At 41.4% G+C, this 23,357-nt stretch overlaps 1 protein-coding gene across 7 annotated transcripts in view; it reads left to right on the top strand.

Annotated features, from left to right (window-relative positions):
* Positions 1 to 2,451: 2,451 nt before the first annotated feature.
* LOC122683792 (solute carrier family 35 member E3) overlaps positions 2,452 to 23,357 on the top strand; it is a 78,908-nt gene continuing 58,002 nt past the window's right edge. For 2 of the 7 annotated variants that reach the window (XM_043887639.1, XM_043887633.1), the window contains exons 1-3: positions 2,465 to 3,089; positions 3,922 to 4,032; positions 7,912 to 8,070. In XM_043887639.1, the coding sequence (XP_043743574.1) occupies positions 2,688 to 3,089; positions 3,922 to 4,032; positions 7,912 to 8,070 (672 nt within the window). In that variant the 5' untranslated portion in view covers positions 2,465 to 2,687. Of the gene's footprint in view, positions 3,090 to 3,921; positions 4,033 to 7,911; positions 8,071 to 13,007; positions 13,091 to 13,338; positions 16,128 to 17,378; positions 19,644 to 19,678; positions 19,936 to 23,357 lie in introns of those variants that run through there. The other 5 variants (XR_006337834.1, XM_043887674.1, XM_043887695.1 and 2 more) reach the window with 5 other exon arrangements.

Genomic DNA, 23,357 nt, shown 5'->3' with positions numbered 1-23,357 from the left:
GAGAAGATGTGGAGTAACTGACTTGGACACAGTAAAATGGGTAATCTTTGGGGGAACATTTTAACTATTATGATCACTTACTCTTTAACCTAGAAATTTCATGCCTACATATTTACATGAGAGAAATGAAAATAAATTACACAAAAAGACCTGTACAAAATATTCATAGCAGCATTATTCATAATAGCCTCAGATTGGAAATCCAAATGCCTATCAATAGGAGAATGACTAAACAAAGGAGTACTACTCAGCAACGTGAAAAGGAAAGAACTGATCTATTCAGCAAAACCTAGCCACAAATAGTAAATACTATATGATAATTTACATGAAGTTCTAAAACAGTCAAAACTAATCTAAGGTGAAGAAAAATTAAAACAGTGATTTCTTCTTTGGTGTGGGGTGGGGATTTTCTAGGGAATTTGTGTGGTGATGGAAATGTTCTATACCTTGAGAGGGGCGTGGATTACAAAGTGAATCCAAGTGTCAAAAACTGTATAAGATTTGTGCATTTGAATGAATGTAAACTGGCTGTTTAAAAATTAAATGTGGGAGTGGGTATACAAGAAACAAAAATGGCAGTTGGTGAAGCCAGGAGATGGGTACAGGAAGGTTCACCATACTATTTTAATTTTGCATATGTTTGGAATTTTTCATAATGAAAAGGGGGGGAAATGGGCTGGAAGCCATAGAAATTTGGGTTTGAATCTTACTCTCATCTATTCTAACTGCAAGATAACACTCATGACCTCTATTCCAACATCTGTCAATGAGACTAAGGATAATAATCACGTTTCAGGACTAGTAAGGATTAGGGCTCTTGTGCTTTGGTGAAGAAGGTAGAGAAAGCCACTTAACCAACTACATCAGCCTTGGAGATGTACAAAAGTTCTGAAACAATGGGCAACTGGGTGAATGTCAGAAATTGAGGTTAGGCTCATGGATGCCTTGAATCAAGGCAGTTGGAATCCATTAGATATTTTTATATTTTAACCCAAATTTCAGAGTTCATGTTTTAACTTCAAATATTCTAAGAGAAATAGAGGAGTGATAAAAATAAAATTTATCAATCATGTTAAGATTATCAGTCTAAATCTGTTATCACAAGGAAACAGTGAATTGAGTAGACTAAAAGAAGACAGGCTATCTAAGGCTAGGCTCTTAACTGGGGAGCAAATGAGGGTAAACAGCTAGTAAATCACTGGTAGGGTTCTGCAGATCCAAACTGGAAGAGAGGATGGCAGTATAAACATACAATTGAAAAGGCACACAATTCTAGTAAGAAATGGTAGAGTTTGGTGGCATGACAGGAAGAAAAGCGTTATTGGGAACACCCTGTTAGGAAAGCCAGACTTTAGACTTTACCTAATTAACTTCTCATCTTAATTTGAATCATTTCCTTGGGGGAATTCCTTGACCCAAGGAATTCTTGACTTCCTCCCCAAGTTAGATCAGGTTCTCTTAGTACACATTCATAGAATCATATTTTGTTACTTCTTTAGAACTTTCATTTGTCGTGGTTTGTAATTGTATGTCTTCTCTCTCTGACCTCTATGAGAAAGGCTTTTGTCTGGCTTTACTTGCCAGTATCTCCCAAGTACCAAATACAGTGCCTCACACAAAACAGGTGCTCAATATTTGAATAATTCTGAATTCAAAGAGGAAATGAAAACTGTCAATCAAACTAAAGAATTAAGGAAAATGAGAATATTATGTTGTCCTGAAGACTGTGTGCAAAGCTATTCTAAAAGAGGAATCTCATAGCTTTACATCTTTCTATTTTTAAATAAAAATAAATGAATTAAACTTTCTATTGAATAAATCAGGAGAGAAAGAATGAAAAAAGTAATGAAACAAAATCAGAATTTTCGAAAAGGCCAGTAAAATAGTTACCCACAAGGCTAATCAAAGGACAAAGAAAACCAAAATGCATGTTTAGAATAAATAAAGTGATGTAACAACAGATGAAAATAAATGGAAAATATGGTAAAAACACTATGTACAGTTCTGACGAAATACATTAGAAGATCGAAAATGGACACTTTTCTAGGACAATGAAAAGCCAAGCTTTTTTTCAAAAAAATATCTGAATAGTAACTATGATGAGTATATACGTAGGTTCATCCTACAGTCTACTCTTCTATATGTTTAGATTTTATAAATAAAATGTTTAAAAATATGCTTTCAAGAAGTAATGCTTTCCCCTGTCTGATAAGGACTAAATTTGCTCAACACTAACAGTAGCTAACAAGTCGATCCAACCAACACACAGGATATGTCCAATAAAGGGGTCCCAGATTGGTACAGCCGGGTTTGGCTAACGGGTGGTAGGGCAGGGAGGATTCGGCTCGCCTCATCCGGAGCGCCACGCGCCTGCGCAGGTGAGGCTGCTCCGCTAACTGCTGGAGGGCGGAAGCGCGGGTGCCCCGAGCCACGTGACCAGGGATGGAAGGGGCGGGGCGCGCGGGACGTGCCGCCGCGTAGTCGCAGGCTGAATGGGCGGTGGCAGAGCATGTGTGCCTCACTGAGGTTGCTGCTCGGCTGGGACCCGAAGGTTGAATGTCTCTCCGCAGCCGGACCGTGAAGCCCGCGGCTGCGAGAACGTGGCGGCGGAGAAGGCGGCAGAGGGCAGCCGGAGACAGGCCGGGAGCCCCTTTCCGAGGCTGACGGCCCCCGGCTACGCGAGAGTCATGGCATCGCTGGCGGATCGAGTACGGGGCAACGGGCGCATCGCCGCCGGGCTCCTACTCAACCTACTGGTGTCCATCTGCATTGTGTTCCTTAACAAATGGATCTATGTCCACTACGGCTTCCCCAACATGAGCCTGACCCTGGTGCACTTCGTGGTCACTTGGCTGGGCTTGTACGTCTGCCAGAAGCTGGACATCTTTGCCCCCAAAAGTCTGCCGCCTTCCAAGCTCCTCCTCCTGGCCCTCAGCTTCTGTGGCTTCGTGGTCTTCACCAACTTATCTTTGCAGAATAACACCATAGGCACCTATCAGCTGGCCAAGGCCATGACCACGCCGGTAATCATAGTCATCCAGACCCTCTGCTACAAGAAAACCTTCTCCACCAAAATACGGCTCACGCTGGTGAGTAGCTTCAGCCGGGTGACGTGCACCTCTAACAACTCACCTGGACCATCTTTCTCCCCCCGGGGAAGTTTGAATGAGGGAAGTAACCTTGCGCTATCCTCTTTCCCATGATCCTAAAATCCACACTTGAGTCATTTGTGAACTTCACGCTTATTTGGGAAAGGTGAAAAAAGCCATCTTGGCCCTCTGTTGGGCTTTCAGCACAGTAGAATGTACCTGTGTGAGTTTTAGTAACTACTGTTTGATGGAAATCCTTATGCTGTGATTTCTTTCTGAGTAAGAAAGAAAGCTGTATTGAGTGATGCAAATCTGTATCAGGTTAAGTGGAAAATCTCAAACTGACTTTATGATAAACGTCAAATGTCTCTCAGGATATGTTTGCGTTGACATACTGCAGAGGTTTCATAGTCTTTACATAAAAAAGATGGGCTAAAATAATTTTAGTACTTCGTAACTTACAGAACTTAAAATCTTAATGCTTTTGTTATACCCTTGCGTTTATATGTTGTTTAGACACTAGTTTTGTAGTCTATTTACTCCGATGTGCTCGCGTGTGGTATTTTCATGCAAAGTGCAATGCATCGACTCATTGTTTTACTTAGAATTTTAGATAAAATTAAATGTGAACAAAAATATAGAATTATTTTATTCAACTTTGAAGAAGTAGGACTAACAGTTCTTTTTTTTTTCACATGGAAGAATATTTGTAGAGGTTCATTGTTTCCTAGTGACATTTTTATGGTTAACCTTGCAAGACAGTGTGAAAGGAATACTAATTTTATGTCTCATAAATTTAATCTGAACAACGTTTACCTCTTTTTCTTTACAGATTCCTATAACTTTAGGTGTAATCCTAAATTCTTATTACGATGTGAAGTTTAATTTCCTTGGAACGGTGTTTGCTGCTCTTGGTGTTTTAGTTACATCCCTTTATCAAGTGGTTGGTAATTTTTTTTTTTCTTTATGTGCCTTTTAGCAGATTTCATAAATTTTGAAGCTGTGCCTCAAGGTTTAGGCAATACAGTATAGAAACAATAGACTGTTGGGAAGAAAGCATAATTGCATAAATTGTCTGACTCAAGTTGAAGAGAAGAAAGGAGACAGAAACGTGGGTGTATAGTGTTCACCAAGTATCTCCCTACTTGTTTGTAAGTGTATAATACCCACACTTTACAGTCTGAGTTTTGGGTGATGGTATAATGTTTTTTGGGAAATCCTTACAAAATGAGTAATAAGACTTTTTTACTTGAGGATTGTGTTCATGGGTTTTATGGTATTTATCATTTAGTCTTTAATTATGATGTTACTATGAAGGAGTAAGTACAGATCCAAAAAATTGAACAGGAAAGGAAAATTTCAGATTTATAAATCTTTGCCTCAAAAGATATGCTGCTGTTACAGCTTGTATATTCTAATTATTTGTCTCTGTCAGTATTTTATAGCAATGGGTATTTCACTTCTTGCACTAGCCTGATGCCTTGCCTGTGGGAGGCATTTACTGAAAACTTGTTCATAGATTTATTTACTTCATTACTGTAAAATCTCAACAAGTATTTTTTGTTTCTTATATAGTGGGGAAAGAATAATGAATGGCGAAGGGTACAGTGAAACAGTATTTTCTCTATACTGAAGACCTTGGACTGAAAATTCTGGGTGTGCCTGCATGGAGAATCAGAGCCAAATATGTGATCAATTTTACTTTGTTCACAAGCATCCGCTAGTTGTAAACTAAGGCATTTTTATTATGAATGTTAGGAGTTTAATAATGCAGCCTTAGCATATTCTAGTACTGGTTAGTTCAGAAACATTGTTATGTGAAAATTCTGAGGTTGAACAAATTTCTTAGTGGCAGAGAAGCAGTTTAAATACAAGAGAGCAGTGACATGAAAGGATGGAGTACCCACTCAGTCTTGTCACTTGGCCCCAAGATATTCTTCTACTACAGAGAGAAATCAGAGGAAGCTCAGGTTTGTGCTTTAAGAAAACTGCATTTGGGCATACTTCAATGAGTTTAAATTTTTAATTAGATACTGTGTATCTTTTTTTGTTAAAGGGACTTTTTTCATTCAGTATGAATTATTTGTTAGAGCAAGAAATTTTATTTGTTGAACGTTAGAATTTCTTGTATCCTTTATGTATAACTTCAATTCAGAGTACTCACAGTACTCACTGGCCATGCCAATATGACCATTTTTGTTCAGACAAGTTTCAAAATTGCTATAGATTGGAATCAAAGAATTCTGTATTTCTCAGGTAGATATCTGAAATGAGATTGACCAAGGAATGATTGTAGACCAGACTAAGTTATGGGCAAAGTTTTTGATTATTGGTAAGTGGTGAAAGTATGGTTACAGAATAGATATATCCCCCAAAAAATTCATTTTAAGGAAAGTTGTATTTTCCTATTGTATCCTTGTGTAATTTCCAAGTTATTTCTTCTCATACTACTATGGCGTTGAAAGGAATTAAGAGATGAGTTAAGAGCTGAATGAGTTAAGATAAATTAAGAGCTGTTAGATTTAGTTGTAGAAAGACGATCGAGTCTTTCATCCATTCAGCAGACATTTCTTCTGCTTTATACTCAACCTTGATACAGAGATGAAAAGCAGCTATAATCCAGTATCGAAGAAATACATGGAGAAAGCTGATCACAGGTAGTATAGCTCAGGGTATGAGGAAAATTCTGAGGAACACCACGGAAAGAGAGACTGTTCTGCAAGAAGGTGGTGGTGGGGTAAGGCTCTATGGGAAAGTTCAAATTGAAGAACGCATAGGAATTTGCTTAGCAGAGAAATATAGCAAAGGTCTTTCTTTACAATGATGTGTGAAAATACAGAGAATTTTTGGAGAAGTTGGTTCTTTTGGTGAGACTGGACTGTAGTTGCATGGTGGAAAGACAAGGCTGAGAGGTGGGTGAGACCAGATGGCCGAGTCTTGAGTATCATGTGGAGGAAGTGTGCCCTTTATCTTGCAGGCACCAGGACAGGAGTTCAGAGAGGGCAGTGACTTGATCATTCCCTGTGTTCTAGAAACTTCTGGGGGCAGTGAAGGATGAATAGGAGGGAAGACAGGTTGACAGGCAGAGCAGTCAGGAAGTGCTCCATGGTTTAAGGGGAAGACTGGAAGGATGTGAACAAGGACAATGGTCCTGGACATGGAAAGGAAAAAACAAACTCCAGACACCTTTTGGAGAAAGAATTAGTAAGACCCAACTGAATGTGAGAGTGCAGAGCTTACTGAAAATGAGTCTGATCCTTGGAGGAGATTATATCATGAATTATTGGAGCAACACAGGAGGAGCTCATTTGGGGAAAAAAGTAATCAGCTTAATCTTAAATAAGCTCCTGCAGATGATCTAAGTGAAATGGGCAATAAGCTGTTAAAGGAGTGACCTAAAGGATGCTCAAGGAAGAAGGTCAGAGCTCTAGGTGTCAGCGGATAGGAAAAGATAAGTTGGGGAGGTAAAAGGAAAGCCAGACATCTCCCTTCCAGATAGAAGGAAGAGGTGAGTGAGAAAGCCGCACAAACCAGAGGCAAGTTCTTCCAAGGGCAGTTGCAGGTTCTGCAGAGGGCTCCAGCTGGAAGGGGGCCGAGGGCACTCCATCAGCGTGGCCGCTGGAGGTGAAGGTGCCCTGTCCGGGAGCAGTTTCATGAGAAGGGTGACCGCAGAAGCCAGGCTACGCTGCAGTGAGGGCAATGGAGGCCTGAGAGTCCCCACCCTTCCAGGCCTGCTATCTGGTGTCAGACGCGCAGCTGCCCAACGAGGCTGCTAAGGCCACGCAGGGCTGTGCGTACACCCTCTGCATTCATTTTCGCTCACTGTGGTGTCCCAAGCAAAAGAATCAACTCTCTGTCCTTCATGTTCACAACAGACTCTTACTAAGGCTGGCAGGAGTATGCTTCACAGTTCCCGCTCTTCTATTTTTGTCTTGGTGAATTTCTATAGACTTAGCATTTGTGTAACAGGATACCTGGACCTACAGGAAAAAGAATTATGTAGGAGCAGTTCCTCAAAAAAGCCGGGCTGTTCTTGCCAGGTCTTATATTCAGACAGTCCTATCAAACTTGCTTTAAAACCTCTTTTTCAGTTATATTTGTGAAGCATTTTGAGAACTGAAAGGGCTTGAGGCTGTGGAGTGTCTGTTCTAAGGATAGCCTTTTTAGGGGTTGTGATTATCTATAGTTTATTGGGGGGGGATTATTCACAGAAAAGTCAGCCATAGAGAGGGAAGTTCCTTCTACTCTGCCACTGATTGAATTTTCTGAAGTTAACGAAAAGCCCTCACATGCCTTTCTGACCACACACGTTGGTGGCCAGCTGGGATAAATGAGGTTTCTGTTAGTCTCCAGTTAAGAGTCCGCCCTGCCTCCCAGTCTTCATTTTGGGGGCCATTTTTAGAAAGAAATGAAGTCTGACAGTGCATCTGTATTCCTGCTTATCCTGCTTATGAAGATTAGCCTGCTTATTCCTGCTTATAAATATCCATTCCTGCCTAATTTTCCCAAGATCTCTGATACCTATGCATTGATTTTCCATATTTACTAGGATCTGGAGGGAAGAGAGGATTTTTTTCCTCCTTTCATAGTAAGAAGAAAATCGATTATCAGACATGGAATATAGAAATGGAATATAGAAAACTCCTTTTATCCAAGGAGCTTTAAGGATATACATATATATTATTGATCTTTGAAATCTTAGGCATTTCCCCTCCCCTCAGCCCTGCCTGTCATTCCCACGTTTGTGGCCAAAGTTGCGTCTTTGCTTTGTTGAGTGCCTCTATTTTTTTCTGCCTAACTTGTTCTCTCTTCTGAATTTCAGTGGGTGGGAGCCAAACAGCATGAATTGCAAGTAAACTCGATGCAGCTGCTGTACTACCAGGCCCCGATGTCGTCTGCCATGTTGGTGGTCGCTGTGCCTTTCTTTGAGCCGGTGTTCGCAGAAGGAGGAATATTCGGTCCCTGGTCAGTCTCTGCTTTGGTAAGTTCTAATTGTTTGGGTGGGTGTCTAAGAAACAAGGCAGTAATAATTATTAATGCAATTTTTAGTTTTCAGAGTGCTAGCTCAGATCCATTCTCACATTTAATCTTTATAATCACACGTTAAGGGAGGCAAGGTATAAGATTATTCTTTTTTTGTAATTTAATTTTATTATTTAGTTAGTTATTTTGGGGCTGTTCAGGGTCTTTGTTGCTGCACAGGCTTTTCTCTAGTTGCAACAGACGGGGGCTAATCTCTAGTTGCGGTGCGCGGGCTTCTCTTGTTGTGGAGCTGGGCTCTGGGGCGTGCGGCTTCAGCGGTTGTGGATGTCGGCTCAGTAGTTGGGGCTCTCAGTCTCTAGAACACAGGCTCAGTAGTTGTGCATGGGCTTAGTTGCTCTGAGGCATGTGGGATCTTTCTGGACCAAGGATTGAACCTGTGTCTTGTGCATTGGCAGGTGGATTCTTTACCACTGAGCCACCAGGGAAGCCCAAAGATGATTATTTAGATGAAGAAACTGAGGCAGAGAAAGATGAAAGGACTAGCTTAGGGTGCAACAGCTAGTCAGTGGCAAAACCAGGACTAGAATTCAGGTCTTCTGATGCCTGGTTACTATGCTAAGCACGCCTCTTTGTTGTCCAGTAGCTGAGTTGTGTCTGACTCTTTGTGACCCCATGGACTGCAGCACGCCAGGCCTCCCTGTCCTTCACCATCTCCTGGAGCTTGCTCAAAGTCATGTCCATGGAGTCAGTGATGCCATCCAACCATCTCATCCTCTGTCGCCCCCTTCTCCTCCTGCCTTCAGTCTTTCCCAGTATCACATCTGCCCTTCACATCATCAGGTGGCCAATGTATTGAAGCTTCAGCTTCAGCATCAGTCCTTCCATTGAATATTCAGGGTTGATGTCCTTTAGGATTGACTGGTTTGATCTCCTTGTTGGCTGGCCAAGAGATTCTCGAGAGTCTTCTCCAGCACCACAGTTTGAAAGCACCAGTTCTTCGGTGCTCAGCTTTCTTTATGGTCTAACTCTCACATCCATACATGACTACTGGAAAAACCATATTGGCTTTTCCAATATGGCTGCAGTCACCTTCCACAGTGATGCCAGGCCCCAGCCCACAAATATTTTGGGCATTTATTTTTTTATAATGAAAATACAGCTTTGTTTATTTTATTGTAATAATATAAGTAGTTCATACTTTATATATTTTTGAACATACATAAAATTATAAAGTGAAAGTCCCCTTGAATCCTGCCACACTAGGATAGTCACCTTTACGGCTTTGGTAATGATCATTTCATGGATCCTTTTGTATCCACAGATACATGCATGTGTGTATATGTTTAATTTCATTTATATGTAACCATATTACTTATGCTGTTTTTATCCTGGATTCCTTTTCCCCAGCCCCGCTACCCATACACACTTCATCATCCCATTACCCAACCCCTTCTCCTTGAAGTAAGTCATGCTAACATTCTAGTGTTTGTTTTTGCGTATTTTTCTCTGTGCTGTACATGCCCTCATATAAACACATACTACATGCACAAGCATACATACACGCATGTATACTTAAATTATACACTTGTTTCTTTTACAGAAGTGGGATCATATTCCACAGAGTTTCTTTTTTTTAGAAATTCAAACAAGTCCTTACTGGGGCCCCTGCTGTGTTAGCAGGGACTTAGGATTTTCTGTATCTTGCTTTTCTCACCTAACAATGTCTCATAAAAACATCTTCACATCATTCTTTTGATGCCTGTAAAATAGTTCCAGTTCTTAACTACCATGAGCAGTATTGCAGTAAACAGCCTTGTACATGTGGCCTTACAAACTGGTACTTTTTATTCTGTGGAATAGTCTTAGAATGGGATTGCCAGATCAAAGGGGTCTGTACTTTGGGCGTGTTGTTTTAACAAAGTTAGAAAGTATAGTCCCCCTACTCAGGAACTTCTGCTTCCCGTGTGTTAAATGCAGGGCATGGGCATGTCTGTTTTGTTGGTGGTGTTAATTGATCAAACCACTGTAGTTTGGGCACCTTAGACTAGGAGGGGAGAGGCTTTATGTGTCTGGTCCTCAGACATTTAAAAATGAGGACCTCAGCAGAAAGACCATAAATAAAGGTCAAAGGAACTAGAGCACAACCGTCTGAGGCCGCTGAGTGAGGGAGAATCACCTCCCTCTCTTCTCGTCTCTAGAGGGCATCATTGTCTCAAAGGAGCGTGTGACTGTGTCTTTAATGATGTGAAGGTCATCAAGAAATAGGCTTGTGACGTACTGTAAACTCTATAAAATTAACAGGGATACGTTCCTAGAAACAATTTTTAAAATTTTAAGGGGAAAATTTCTCTTAGTTAAAAATTTAATGGGCCTCACTGTTGTTTTAAAAAAAAAAAAAAAGGTATTACTGTTTCTAATTAAAAGACTGCAAATCCAACTCCCCTGATCCAGTTCGAACTGCACTGATTTAAAAACTGAGAAAACCCATAGGGGACAGAGTCTTCAAATATGACATGTTTTCTTTGGAATTTAAACTCCTTAATAATCCAAATTATAACTAATATTTTCTCTAAATTCTATTTCAGCAGTAGATAATGGTTTTATAACCTTTTTTTTTTAACTTTTTATTTTATATTGGAGTATAGTTGATTAACAGTGTTATGTTATTATCAGGTATATAACAGTGATTCAGTTATACATGTATCTGTTGTTTTTCAAACTCTTTTCCCAATTAGTTGTTACAGAATATTGAGCAGAGTTCTCTGTGCTCTACAGTAAATCCTTGTTGGTTATCCATCTTCAATATGGCAGTGGGTACATGTCCATCCCAAACTCCCTAGCTATCCCTCCTCCCCACCCTTCACCCCTGGTAACCATGAGTTTGTTCTCTTAAGTCTGTGAGCCTGTTTCTGTTTTATACAAAAGTTCATTTGTATCTTTTTTTTTTAAAGATTCCGCATATAAGCGATATCATATGATCTTTCTCTTTGTCTGTCTGACTTGTTTTCTAACTTTTAAAATGAAACCGTGGGATATGTGTGGACAGAATGTCATGCGTGTCTCCAGTGGGACAGCCACATTGTCTCCCATCCTCAGCCAAGTGGGCTTACTCATGTCCCATGCACACCCCTCGGCTTTTATTCCTCTGCTTTGACCCATACTGTTTCCTGCCCCTGTTATTTCTTTTTCTAATCTGAAGACTTTTCTTGCTATTCCAGCCCAAAAGGACCTCTCCTGTCTAGAGAAGCCTGCAGAACCTATTGTCTGTTTGCCTACTGATGGGGTTAGAGCTCAAGACTAATTTTCTTTTCTTGCCTGAGCTGAGTGTCTTGTATTGTACTGTTGTTTAGTCGCTCGGTTGTGTCTGACTCTTTCTGACACCGTGGACTGTCCATGGGAATTTTCAGGCAAGAATACTGGAGCGTGTTGTCATTTCCTTCTCCGGGGACTCTTCCCGATCCAGGGATCGAACCCGCATCTCGTGCAAGCCTCCTGCGTCGCAGGCAGGTTCTTTACTGCTGAGCCACTGGGGAAGCTTCATTTGGTTAAGAGGCAGCACAGCAGAGCCAGTTAGGAGCAGAGATTCCAGAAGTGGACGGCTCTGAGTGTAGGTCCTGGCCCTTCGACTTACTAACCATGCGTCTTAGGCAGGTTACTTGACCTCTTTGTGCTCTGTTTTCTTGGCTGTAAAAAGGGAAAATATTTTATTCTGTCATGGCTGTTTGCAACAATTAAGGGAATTAATACATGTAATATATTTAGAATGATTCTTGTTGCTTAGTCAGCACTATGTAAATATAAGCTGTGATTATATTATAAAGATTTGTATGATGTCCTTGAGTGGTTTCTGAAATCTTTGAGGGCAAGAACCCATGGTGTTCCTTATAAGGCCTGGCCTAGTTTTGTGGATATCGAATGAATGCCTGCTGATTGAATTTAAATCAGGATAAAATGAGCAATTCAAAGGAAAAAAGGTGTAAAAGGATATATGCCAATGTATTAACCGTGGTGAGTGGTTGGGATTACAAGAATTCCTTATGAGTTCTCTTCACAGGGAAAAATATTTTTTTCTATATATTTAATTTTGTATATATGTAGATGGTAGATGTTCTCTATTCTTGCTGTGGTAACCATTCCATAATGGCTTATTTATGGTTTAGTCGCTCAGTTGTGTCCGACAGTTGCAACCCCATGGACTGTAGCCTGCCAGGCTCCTCTGTCCATGGATTCTCCAGGCAAGAGTACTGGAGTGGGTTGCCATTTTCTTCTCTGGGGGATCTTTCCCACCCAGGAATCAAACATGGGTCTCCTGCATGGCAGGCAGATTCTTTACCGACTGAGCTACAAGGGAATCCTGTTTGTAATGATGCTGTACGCCTGAAACTTATGCAGGGCTGTGTCAATTACATCTCAGGAAAAGTAGAAGGAAAAAAATGCCTTATGTTCTTTTTGCTCATCTTTATTTTCTAATTTTTCCATAATGAATATATATTACTTTTAAGAAATTATTAGAAAATAATTTTTCACTGGATAGATAAGGAAAACTAACCTGGAAATTTACATTCAGAATCAGCATATTGTTGAAGAATTTTCTATTGCATTTTGTAGACAAAATTGCAGTTTCAAATACTGCTCATTCTGCTTTTTTACCCTCAGTTCTTGCTTTCTCCGAACTTGATTATCTCTTTTTAAAAATCCTATTTTGGGAAATTCCCTGGCAGTCCAGTGGTTTGGATTCCAGGCTTCCACTGCAGGGGGTCCCAGTTTTGGTACCCTGGTCGGGGAACTAGGATCCCACAAGGCACTGTGGTGCGGCCAAAAAAAAAAGTTTTGTTTTTAATGGTTGATAGAAGTGCTTGATGAAGTGTATTTTCACTTGATGATTGTAATTATTGCAGCTCCTTTTCATTAATGATTCTTTTGGTTTATTTGTAGCTGATGGTCCTGCTCTCTGGAGTAATAGCTTTCATGGTGAACTTGTCGATTTATTGGATCATTGGGAACACTTCACCAGTCACGTATCCTTTTCTTAACAGTTCACAAATGCATAGTCTTTTATATTCTCCAAAACTCTGTCATATTGATTTCTTTATTTGAGTCTCACACTTACTGTTGCATGGCCTAAATTGAGTAGAGTGGGTTATTTTTAGTCTTTATGGAGATTTAACAAACTGAACTGGGGAGATGGGTTAGCTTTCTGTATCATAAATGCTTTTGAATTTTCTTAAGGAATAGGTGAGCTTTTCCCTTATCAGAATTAATGCAGAGCACCACTCCTTGCACATAAACATTTGTTGAGTGAATACTGAGGTAAATACTTAGGTTTCCCATCACCTTTCAGTTATTGATAGTTTGATAACAATACAAAGGAGTGGTTAATCTAAGTAAACAATAATTTCAGACCAGTCAGTCTGACTTGTGAGTTTATTTTTGTACTTGTCTGGCTGGGTGTGCCTGCTTTTCTCAATATTACTTCACATCAAGAAGTGAAGTCATGACTTGAAGATCTTAATCAAACGCAGCTGCCCACTTTTAGCATTTCGCTCGTAATGAGTGAACGCTGAGCTGTCCACAAAGTGTAGAAGCAGCCTATTTGACAGCTATCAATAAATAACAGCAGTTCTAATAGTAATAATTCAAAGGAAACAAAAACAACACTTACTAAATGTTTCTTCTGTGCCCGGCACTGTTTGAAACACCTTCTGTGCATTAACATTTAGTTTTTATAGCAGCTCAAAGAAGTAACTTCTGTCTCTATTCTGCAGAAGAGGATGTGGAGGTGCAGAGGGGTTGAATAACTCGTTTGGAGTCACCTGGCCAAGAAGTGTGATGTCCAGGTTTGAACCTGGGTGGTCTAGCCAGGACTTGTGCTGCCAGATCAAGGCATCCAAGTGTGTGCCCTAACTAAGAACATCCATTCATTCATTCAACAAATATTAACTAAATGCCCACTGTAAACCACTCCTTGACTTAGTAAATATTCACGTACTGAGTATCATTGCCTGTATGTCAGGCATTGAAGATACAGTGGTGAACCAAAGAGACAAAAATCTCTGCTCTCACAGGCTTAAGTTCTGGAGAGAAAGGCTATAAAGAAGAAAAATGTGCATGTGCAGTGTTAGATAGTGTTAAGTGATAAGGAGAAAAAGATGAAGTAGCGAAGGGGTTGTGAAATATTGAGTGAAGTTTTACGGAAGATAGTCAGGAGGGCCTCGCAAAACGGATACTTTTGAATGAAGACCTGAAGGAAGTGAGGCTGCTCCACACAGAGTGGGGTGGATAGCATGGCCAGGCAGAGGGAACAGCAGGCGAGAGACTGGAAGGAACAAGAAACCTGTGTGGCTGGAACAGAGAGAGCACAGGCTGGCTTTAGGAGGACTCAGAGTAACAGGGGGTCAAACTGGGCAGAGTTTTTTATGAGATGTGACGCCATTGAGCAGGGACATGACGTGATTTTATGTCTGTTTTGGTAGGATCCCCCTGGGCTATTGTGTTGAGAACAGGCAAGGCAAAGATTTTCAACCTCAGTGCTACTGACCTTTTGATCCAGACAGTTCTTTGTTGCAGAGGCCTGTCCTGTCCATTGGAGGATCTTCAGCAGCATTTCTGGCCTCCACTCACCAGATGCCTATAGTTGCCTTTTCCCCAATTATGAAAGCCAAACACGTGTCCTTGCCCAGATGCCAGAATCACTCCCAGTTGAGAACTGCTGCTCTGGAACGGGCAAGAAACGAAGGGGAGCCGTCTGCTGCCGCTGCAGTACGCTAATGTAGAAACTAAGCTGGTTTGGTACCGGAGCGTCCCAGTGGACGCAGTGAGAAGTGACTGGACTCTGGGTATATTTCCAAGTAGAGCTAGCAGGTTTTGCAGGCAGATTGGATGTGGAGAATGAGAGGAAAGAAGGTAGACCCACCCAGTGCTGAGCCTGAGCCCCTGGTGGAGGAGGTGTGGAGGCGGGGAGGAAGACCAGGTGCTCGGTTTGGGGTGAAACAAGTCTGAGAGTTCAAGATCGAGGTCTTGGCCGCAGGTATTCTGGAGAGAGTTGGCGGTGTCTAGATGTGGTTGAAGCAGTGAGTCTGGCTGACATTCCTAAGCACACAGGTAGAGGAAAAAAAGGTGTCTAAAGACCGGGTCCTGGGTCACTTCGGTGCTTAGACCGCGGAGATGACGGGAGCCAGGCGGACGGGGCAGTGAGGGGCAGTCGAGGCGGAAGGAAGGAGGAGAGGGGGTGGAAACCCAGTGAAGGGCAGGGGAGTCAGCTGTGTCCAGGGCTGCTGCCAGCTCACGTCCAGGTAACCGAGGAAGGGGCTTGGCGAGGTGGAGGCGCTGGTGATTTTGACAGGAACCTCAGAGTGCCCGTGTGGAAGCCGACTGGAAGAAAGTGGAGAATCAGAGGGGGTGGAGATGTTGAATATTGATTGCTTCTGATTGTTTATTTTTTTTTCTGATTTACAAAAGGATTCACTGAAGAATTTCTTTAAATTTGCCTTTCCTCTCATATAAATATCTTTAACAGAGCTTGAGCACTTAAAGGCCGAGGAGAAAGGCAGTGCTGACATGGGGGAGCCGGTGCACTTGAAGATAGGTCAGAGTTGAAAATGAAGCCTGTTTTATTACGGTTATAATTAACGTCCTTGAGAAGGTCCTCTGTCCCACAGGAGAATTACCCCTGTTGAGGCAGGCAGCTACCCCGGTGACCTGGCGTGTGCTCTCCTGCCCAGAAGGAACTTCCTGGTTGCTCAGTTGGGCTCCGAACAGAGGAGGGAACCTGGCCGCTGAGGTGGGGCATGTCCGGGCATGCGGGTGCAGCTCTGCCGCTGCCTCAGCGAGTGGTGGGCGGTCTCTGGTCCCACTCTCATCGTTTATGAAATGGGGGTCATGGTACCTGATGATGAGGCTGCTATAAGTGTCTGAGAGAATATGTGTCCAGCACCTGGCCAGTGCTTATTAGGTGTAAGTACCACTGTTAATGGGCTTCTCTGGTAGCTCAGCTGGTGTAGAATCCGCCTGCAATGCAGGAGACCCCGGTTCAATTCCTGGATCGGGAAGCTCCCCTGGAGAAGGGATAGGCTAACCCACTCCAGCATTCTTGGGCGTCCCTGGTGGCTCAGACAGTAAAGCATCTGCCCGCAATGTGGGAGACCAGGGTTCAGTCCCTGGGTTTGGAAGATCCCTTGGAGGAGGGCATGGCAACCCATTTTTGCCTGGAGAATCCCCAGGGACAGAGGAGCCTGGCAGGCTACAGCCGGTAGGGTCACAAAGAAGGAGACACAATGGAGTGACTAAGCGCAGCGCAGCACTGCTGTGAATAGCTCACATACAGGACCTTGCCGGCGGCTCGAAGCCTTGTGTATGCTCGCTTAGTTAATCCTCACAATGACGCCGGGGCAGGGTGGTAGCTCTTTCTAGTATTGTTACTAGGAAGAGTACATGGGTACGTATCAGACATCTGAAATATAATAAAGTATTAATTCATATAGAAAAAACTATTGAAAATTCAGTAAGAATAATTTGTAAAGGTACCAGTTGTGTCTTTAGTTGGCCTTTTAAGTGAACAGTGATTTGGAAATGCCTTCATCCAGCAGCATGTTACAGGCAGTAAAGTCAACTCAGACATGGACTTTAGAGTTAAACAGACCCATCTATGTTTGACCTCTGGCTCTGCCACTTACTGATTCTGTGATCTAAGCTACTTAAAATCCTCGAGCCTCCACTTTTGTAACTGAGAAGAATGCTATTGCAGTGAAGGGAAATATGATGCTTAAATATTAGAAAACGGTGTTAGATACGCACCTGGGGAGTGCCTGGCATGTCACTGGTGCTCAGAGCTAGCCCGCCCCTGTCCCTGATTCCCTCCCAGACTTAAGCACACTGGCTGTGTTGACCTTGAGTCAGCCCTCTGGTGCCTTACACGGCTCACCTCATTTGCCAAGGGAAGTTTAGAAATGGCTCCATAAAACAGCATCACAAATCGCTCCACGAAAGAGCTTCTCTGTACCTTGTTCTGAATCCCTTTCCCAACTTTGCATCGCAGCCCCTTTTCTCTTCGTTGGGGAGGTCGGCAGGGAGAGTTGAGGGAGTCTCCTGTCTCTGATTAATTATTAAAAGCTACCTGCAGAAACTAGGATTCACCCAGGACTTCACTGAAGCTCCTGTTCTTTAGACTTGGGAGCTGCTCTTCAGTCTGTTTCATGTGCTTCTCTCCAGCCGTAGGAAGCCTTTGCTTCGTGTGTGTGTGTGTGTGTGTAGCGAGAATATAAAACATCTAGCTTGTTATTCCTTTTTATCCTTATCTATAAACCTCAGCTATAACATGTTTGGACACTTCAAGTTCTGCATTACTTTATTTGGAGGATATGTTTTATTCAAGGATCCACTGTCAATTAATCAGGGTCTTGGCATGTTATGTACATTATTTGGCATTCTTGCCTATACCCATTTTAAACTCAGTGAACAAGAAGGAAGTAAGAGTAAATTGGTGCAGCGTCCTTAATGAGGTTTTTGTAGAGAAAAAGTTGCCTGAAGACAACAAAAAAAGTATCAGGTGGGCAAGTTACTTTCAAAGAAGAAATGAAAGTTATGTTGCAAAATTCATTAAATGATCGTTTACAGAAAGTCATGCAAAGAAAATTTTATTCATAACTATGACTTACTTGAGAATTTTCTGGTGGTCCAGTGGTTGAGACTCCATACTTTCACTGCCAAGGGTGCAGGCTCAATCCCTGGTCAGGGAGCTAAGATCCCGCAAGCTGTGTGGCACGACCAAAAAATAATAATAATAAAATTAATTAAAAAGTAAAATAAATATAACTTTCTCTTTTAGAGTACCTTTTAAGAAAAACTTTATCCTCTAAAGCATGGCTCATGCTTCTTTTCCAAGGCTGTTCCATGAAGTATATAGGATGGCTTGGTTATATCAAATGAAGTACCTGAAATTAAAGTTTTATAATGGTGACAAAGGAATTCAGATCACTGTACCACAAATGTGTAATAACTTTTAAGGAAGGACACATAGGATTCCTCTACTTACTCATAGGTGGTCCCCAATATGAGTTCTATTATAATTGAAGCCAAAGTGTTCAAGTCAGAATTTAAAGCTAGCATTTCTATTTTAGTTGTTTTAGTATAACTTCTTGCTTTTTTCATTTACAGAAATGACATATGATTGCTAGAAAGCAAAGTGCAGTAAAGGAGACCATAAGGCAAAAACCAGTTCTAGAAGTATTATTCCTCTAGTAGAAAGTGGATGTAAGAAGTTAATGTTATTAAAAAAAAAAAAACAAAACTGTTATCATAAGCATGGAACAGAAACTTTTATAAAGAAGAATGCATTTCTTATTAAAATTTAATCTTTAAAATTAAAAAAAAAAACACTACAGTTTCTATGGGTGTTCTCTTGATGAGCTCTCAGGGAGCTCTAGAAACTATACATGAAGTTCAAAAATAAAAGAGCTCCATGTTTAAATGGCTCAAAGAAAAGACTACAGGGGAAACTGAGCAGGTTTCTTCTTATCCTGGTGACTGTTCTCCTGGCTTCTTTGAGCAACTCATGTCCATAATTGCTTAAGACTACCTCCCAGCCATCACTCCCCCACACCCACATGTGAGGTGTCTGTGGAGCTTTCTTTGACACTGAAGGGTCTGAAGTGAATTGTGTCAGCCTTTATAAGTGGGCTAAGCAAGTCAAGGTAGATACTATCAGAGATTAAGCAGAAACTTGGGGAAGATATGAGGAAAGATTTGAAAGAGAAGTAGAGAAATAGTCAATATTTAACAAGTTCCATGAATTTTTTTAAAGGGATAATTAAATAAGTTCTAGGGGAAATACATGATTTTACTTAAGAATATAATAGTGTCGCATATTGAACTGCCAAATCTATTACTGGCTTCCCACTCTTGACATTTGAGCACCCAAAGCAGTTGTTGATAACCTCTCACAATAAATTGACTGAGCCAGAAAATCCCTCTTATAATAATTCTTTTTCTAAATGTGAGAGAGACAGCTCTCTGGAGGATGAAACGTCACATGTATAGAAATGCACCTTTTAGGACCATTTTTTTCCCCCTGGCCTATTTGAATGAAAAGCCTCACTGAAAATCGATTTTGACAGAATTTCTGTGTATCAGTCAATCTGTTGTGTGATTTTTATGTGTGGTGTTTTGTTATTGTTTTAAATACTTTTGGTTCTTCTCAGTTTCCAAAGATACAGTTTATTGTGCTAAGAAATACAAAGCAATTTGTCTTGCTAGATGAGCTTCAGGAGTCATGTTTGTCTAAGGAATGTTCTCTGTGTTTTAAATGAACATATAATTGTTTCCCAAAAGCTGGAGAAAAGTACTTCAGTATTTCAGAGGATCATGTGACTTCTGTGCACTAACAGCTGAGTCGATTTGTGCTATTTACAGATTCTTCTTAACTGTAAATACAACTTGGGGGTTATAATAAATGTTGGGGGAGAGTTGTAATAAATGACTGATGTCAATAGGAATTCAAGGAAGGCTGGAGCAAGATAGCGTGGGGTGGGGTGGTTGTGGATCTATAAGTGAATAAAAAAATATATACTACTGGAACTAGAGTCTGATAAACATTTTTTTTTGCCCTGAAGACCGTCTTCCCTTTGAAAAGGAAATTCCTGGGGGGAAAATGTACCAGATAATGAGGACCAACCAAGGAGACAAACCAGAAATTCTGTGCTATGGAAGAAAACATGCTGGCTGGCCTTTTGTTAAGAATGTAATTGCACTTGTTTTTTTATTGTATGTTAGATGACCATACTGCAGTTTTTACCTGTTATAAATAAAGAGAACCTGATGTTTTTACTTTCCAATTGCATGTTAGAACTCGTAGAGGAAGGATGGCATCTGTGTGTATGCAGGAGTGACGCTGGCCTGTCCAGCTCCCAAATCTGCATCCCCTAAGGAAACAGAGGAGAAGGGGAAGACAGAGGATGAGATGGTTGGATGGCATCACTGACTCAGTGGATATGAGTTTGAGCAAACTCAGGGAGATGGTGAAGGACAGGGAGGTCTGGCTTGCTGCAGTTCATGGGGTTGCAAAGAGTCGGACACGATTTAGGGACTAAACAGCAACAACAAAGAAAGTCCTTATTTCTTTTAAAAGAACATAAAGGAGGGACATCCCTGGTGGTCCAGTGGTTATGAACCTGCCTTGCAGTGCAGGTAGTGTGGGTTCGATCCCTGGTCAAGGACCTCAGATCCCACGTGACTTGGGGCATCTAAGCCTGTGCCACACTACTAATCCCGCAGACCACAACTAGAGTCTGCGCCACAAGGGAGATCTGATGTAACCAAATAAGTCAAAAAAATAAATATTTTTATAAATAAAACCACATAAAGAAGAAACTCTCTTCTCTGTGAAACGAAGCAAATTTTCTCCTGTTCATTTTTAAAAATACTTTTTAAACCTGGCTATTTTCAAATCACTAGTCATCTGTTCTGAAAAGTCTATAAACAACTAATGGAGCACTCCACATTGACCTCATTGGTGATTAGTTGTTGGTGAATGAATATGCAGAATGGTCAAAGGAGAAGTCTGAAGAAAAGAATGAAGACCGTATTTATTAGATATATTCTGTTTTGCCTTTCTGTTTGCAAACTTGAACTACATTAGACTTGCTAACATCAGGACTAGGATGATCGTTTCATTCATTCAACAGAGATTTATTAAACATACATTATGTGCCAGGCACTGCGCCACCCACTGTGCAGAGACAGTCCTGTGTTCCCTGTGATCTTAAACATTGCTCCAGCAGAAAAGATAGAAATTAATTAAAAATGTATTATTTCAGACTCTAATAGGAGAAGGCACATGGTTCTCTGGAGCATGTAACAAAAGAGTCTGGCCCAGGATTGGCTGTCAGCAAAGTTGTCCATGAGGAGAGGACAACTGAGTTGAAACTTGATGGCCTGTAGAAGTTAGCTGAGCAATGATGGGGCTGAGTAAAAAGGTGGGGATTGCACTCTGGTAAAAGGTCCTTTGGTTGCAGGAATTTGTAATGAGTTTTAAGCTGCAAAAGGATGGAATGTAGGAACTACATTTAGGGGAGATGTGGTATGACTTGAAATTGGAAAGGAAGGCCAGTCCTTGGACCACAAAATGGCTTATAGACTGTGTTAGGAATCTAGTAAGAGCAAGACAGAGTGTTCTGAGCATCGTCACATCATCATACTCAGCGCCTTTGTTTCGAAACACATGAAAGAGAACCAGACAGAGGCTAGAAGAGGACATGGCTGCAGTGAGATGTGACCGCTTGGAGAGGATGTGGCGAGATGACAGAAGTGGGGAGAGCAGGAGGATCTTGTAGGTGGGATCAAGTGGGCTTGAGATGGATTGGAAATGGAGAGCGTGGGAAGGGATGAAGTCAGGAATCACATATGTATGATTTGGGCAGCTTAAAAGAGGAAGGAAGAGAGTGCTCTTGCGATAGGAAACACGAGAAGAGGTTGGACTGGGGAGTGTGGAAACTGAATTCACACGAAGCTATCTCGACTTTGAAGTGTCTTTGAGGAATCCAGTTAAAGTTATTAAGTAACCACATATATAGGTCTACAAGTCAGGAGTTTTTTTTTTTAAGTTGATATGTAATTGATTTACAATATTAATTTCAAGTGTTCACTTGAGTTTATCAGTTGTGTCCAACTCTTCGCAACCCCATGGACTGCAGTGAGCCAGACCTCCCTGTCCTTCCCCTTCTCCCTGAGTTTGCTCAAACTCATGTCCATTGAGTCAGCGATGCCATCCAGCCATCTCACCCTCTGTCGTCCCCTTCTCCTCTTGCCTTCAATCTTTCCCAGCATCAGGGTCTTTTCAAATGAGTCAGCTCTTCGCATCAGGTAGCCAAAGTACTGGCATTTCAGCTTCAGCATCATTCCTTCCAATGAATATTCAGGACTGATTTCCTTTAGATTGGACTGCTTGTATCTCCTTGCAGTCCAAGGGACTCTCAAGAGTCTTCTCTAACACCAAGTTCAAAAGCATCATTTCTTCAGCACTCAGCTTTCTTTATAGTCCAGCTCTCACATCCATACATGACGACTGGAAAACCATAACTTTGACTAGACAGATTTTTGTTGGCAAAGTAATATCTCTGCCTTTTAATATGCTATTTAGGTTGGGCATAATTTTTCTTTCAAGTAGTAAGCGTCTTTTAATTTCATGGCTGCAGTCACCATCTGCAGTGATTTTGGAACCCAGAAAAATAAAGTCAGCCGCAGTTTCCACTGTTTCCCCATCTATTTGCCATGAAGTGATGGGACCAGATGGCGTGGTCTTAGTTTTTTAATGTTGAGCTTTAAGCCAACTTTTTCACTCTCCTCTTTCACTTTCATCAAGAGGCTCTTTAGTTCTTCACTTTCTGCCATAAGTGTGGTGTCATCTGGATATCTGAGGTTATTGATACTTCTCCCAGCAATCTTGATTCCAGCTTGTGCTTCATCCAGTCCAGCGTTTCTCATCATATACTCTGCATGTAAGTTAAATAAGCACCTTGACAATATACAGCCTTGATGTACTCCTTTCCCGATTTGGAACCAGTCTGTTGTTCCATGTCCAGTTCTCACTGTTGCTTCTTGACCTGCGTAAAAATTTCTCAGGAAGCAGGTCAGGTGGTCTGGTATTCCCATGTCTTTAAGAATTTTCCACAGTTTGTTGTGATCCACACAGTCAAAGGCTTTGGCATAGTCAATAAGGCAGAAATAGATGTTTTTCTGGAAATCTCTTGTTTTTTTGATGATCCAGTGGATGTTGGCAATTTGATCTCTGGTTCTTCTGCTTTTTCTAAAACCAGCTTGAACATCTGGAAGTTCATGGTTCATGTACTGTTGAAGACTGGCTTGGAGAATTTTGAGGATTATTTATTTTGCTGGCATGTGAGATGAGTGCAATTGTGCAGTAGTTTGAACATTCTTTGGCATTGTCTTTCTTTTTGATTGGAATGAAAACTGACCTCTTCCAGTCCTGTGGCCACTGCTGAGTTTTCCAGATTTGCTGGCATATTGAGTGCAGCACTTTCACAGCTTCATCTTTGAGGATTTGAAATAGCTCAACTGGAATTCCATCACCTCCACTAGCTTTGTTCATAGTGATGCTTCCTAAGGCCCACTTGACTTCACATTCCAGGATGTCTGGCTCTAGGTTGGTGATCACACCATCATGATTATCGGAGTCATGAAGATCTTTTTTGCATAGTTCTGTGTATTCTTGCTACCTCTTCTTAACATCTTCTGCTTCTGCTAAGTCCATACCGCTTCTGTCCTTTATTGTGC

Source organism: Cervus elaphus, chromosome 3 (genome assembly GCF_910594005.1).
Source record: "Cervus elaphus chromosome 3, mCerEla1.1, whole genome shotgun sequence".
Taxonomy (NCBI): Eukaryota; Metazoa; Chordata; class Mammalia; order Artiodactyla; family Cervidae; genus Cervus; species Cervus elaphus.
This window is presented reverse-complemented; position numbering and strand designations above follow the sequence as displayed.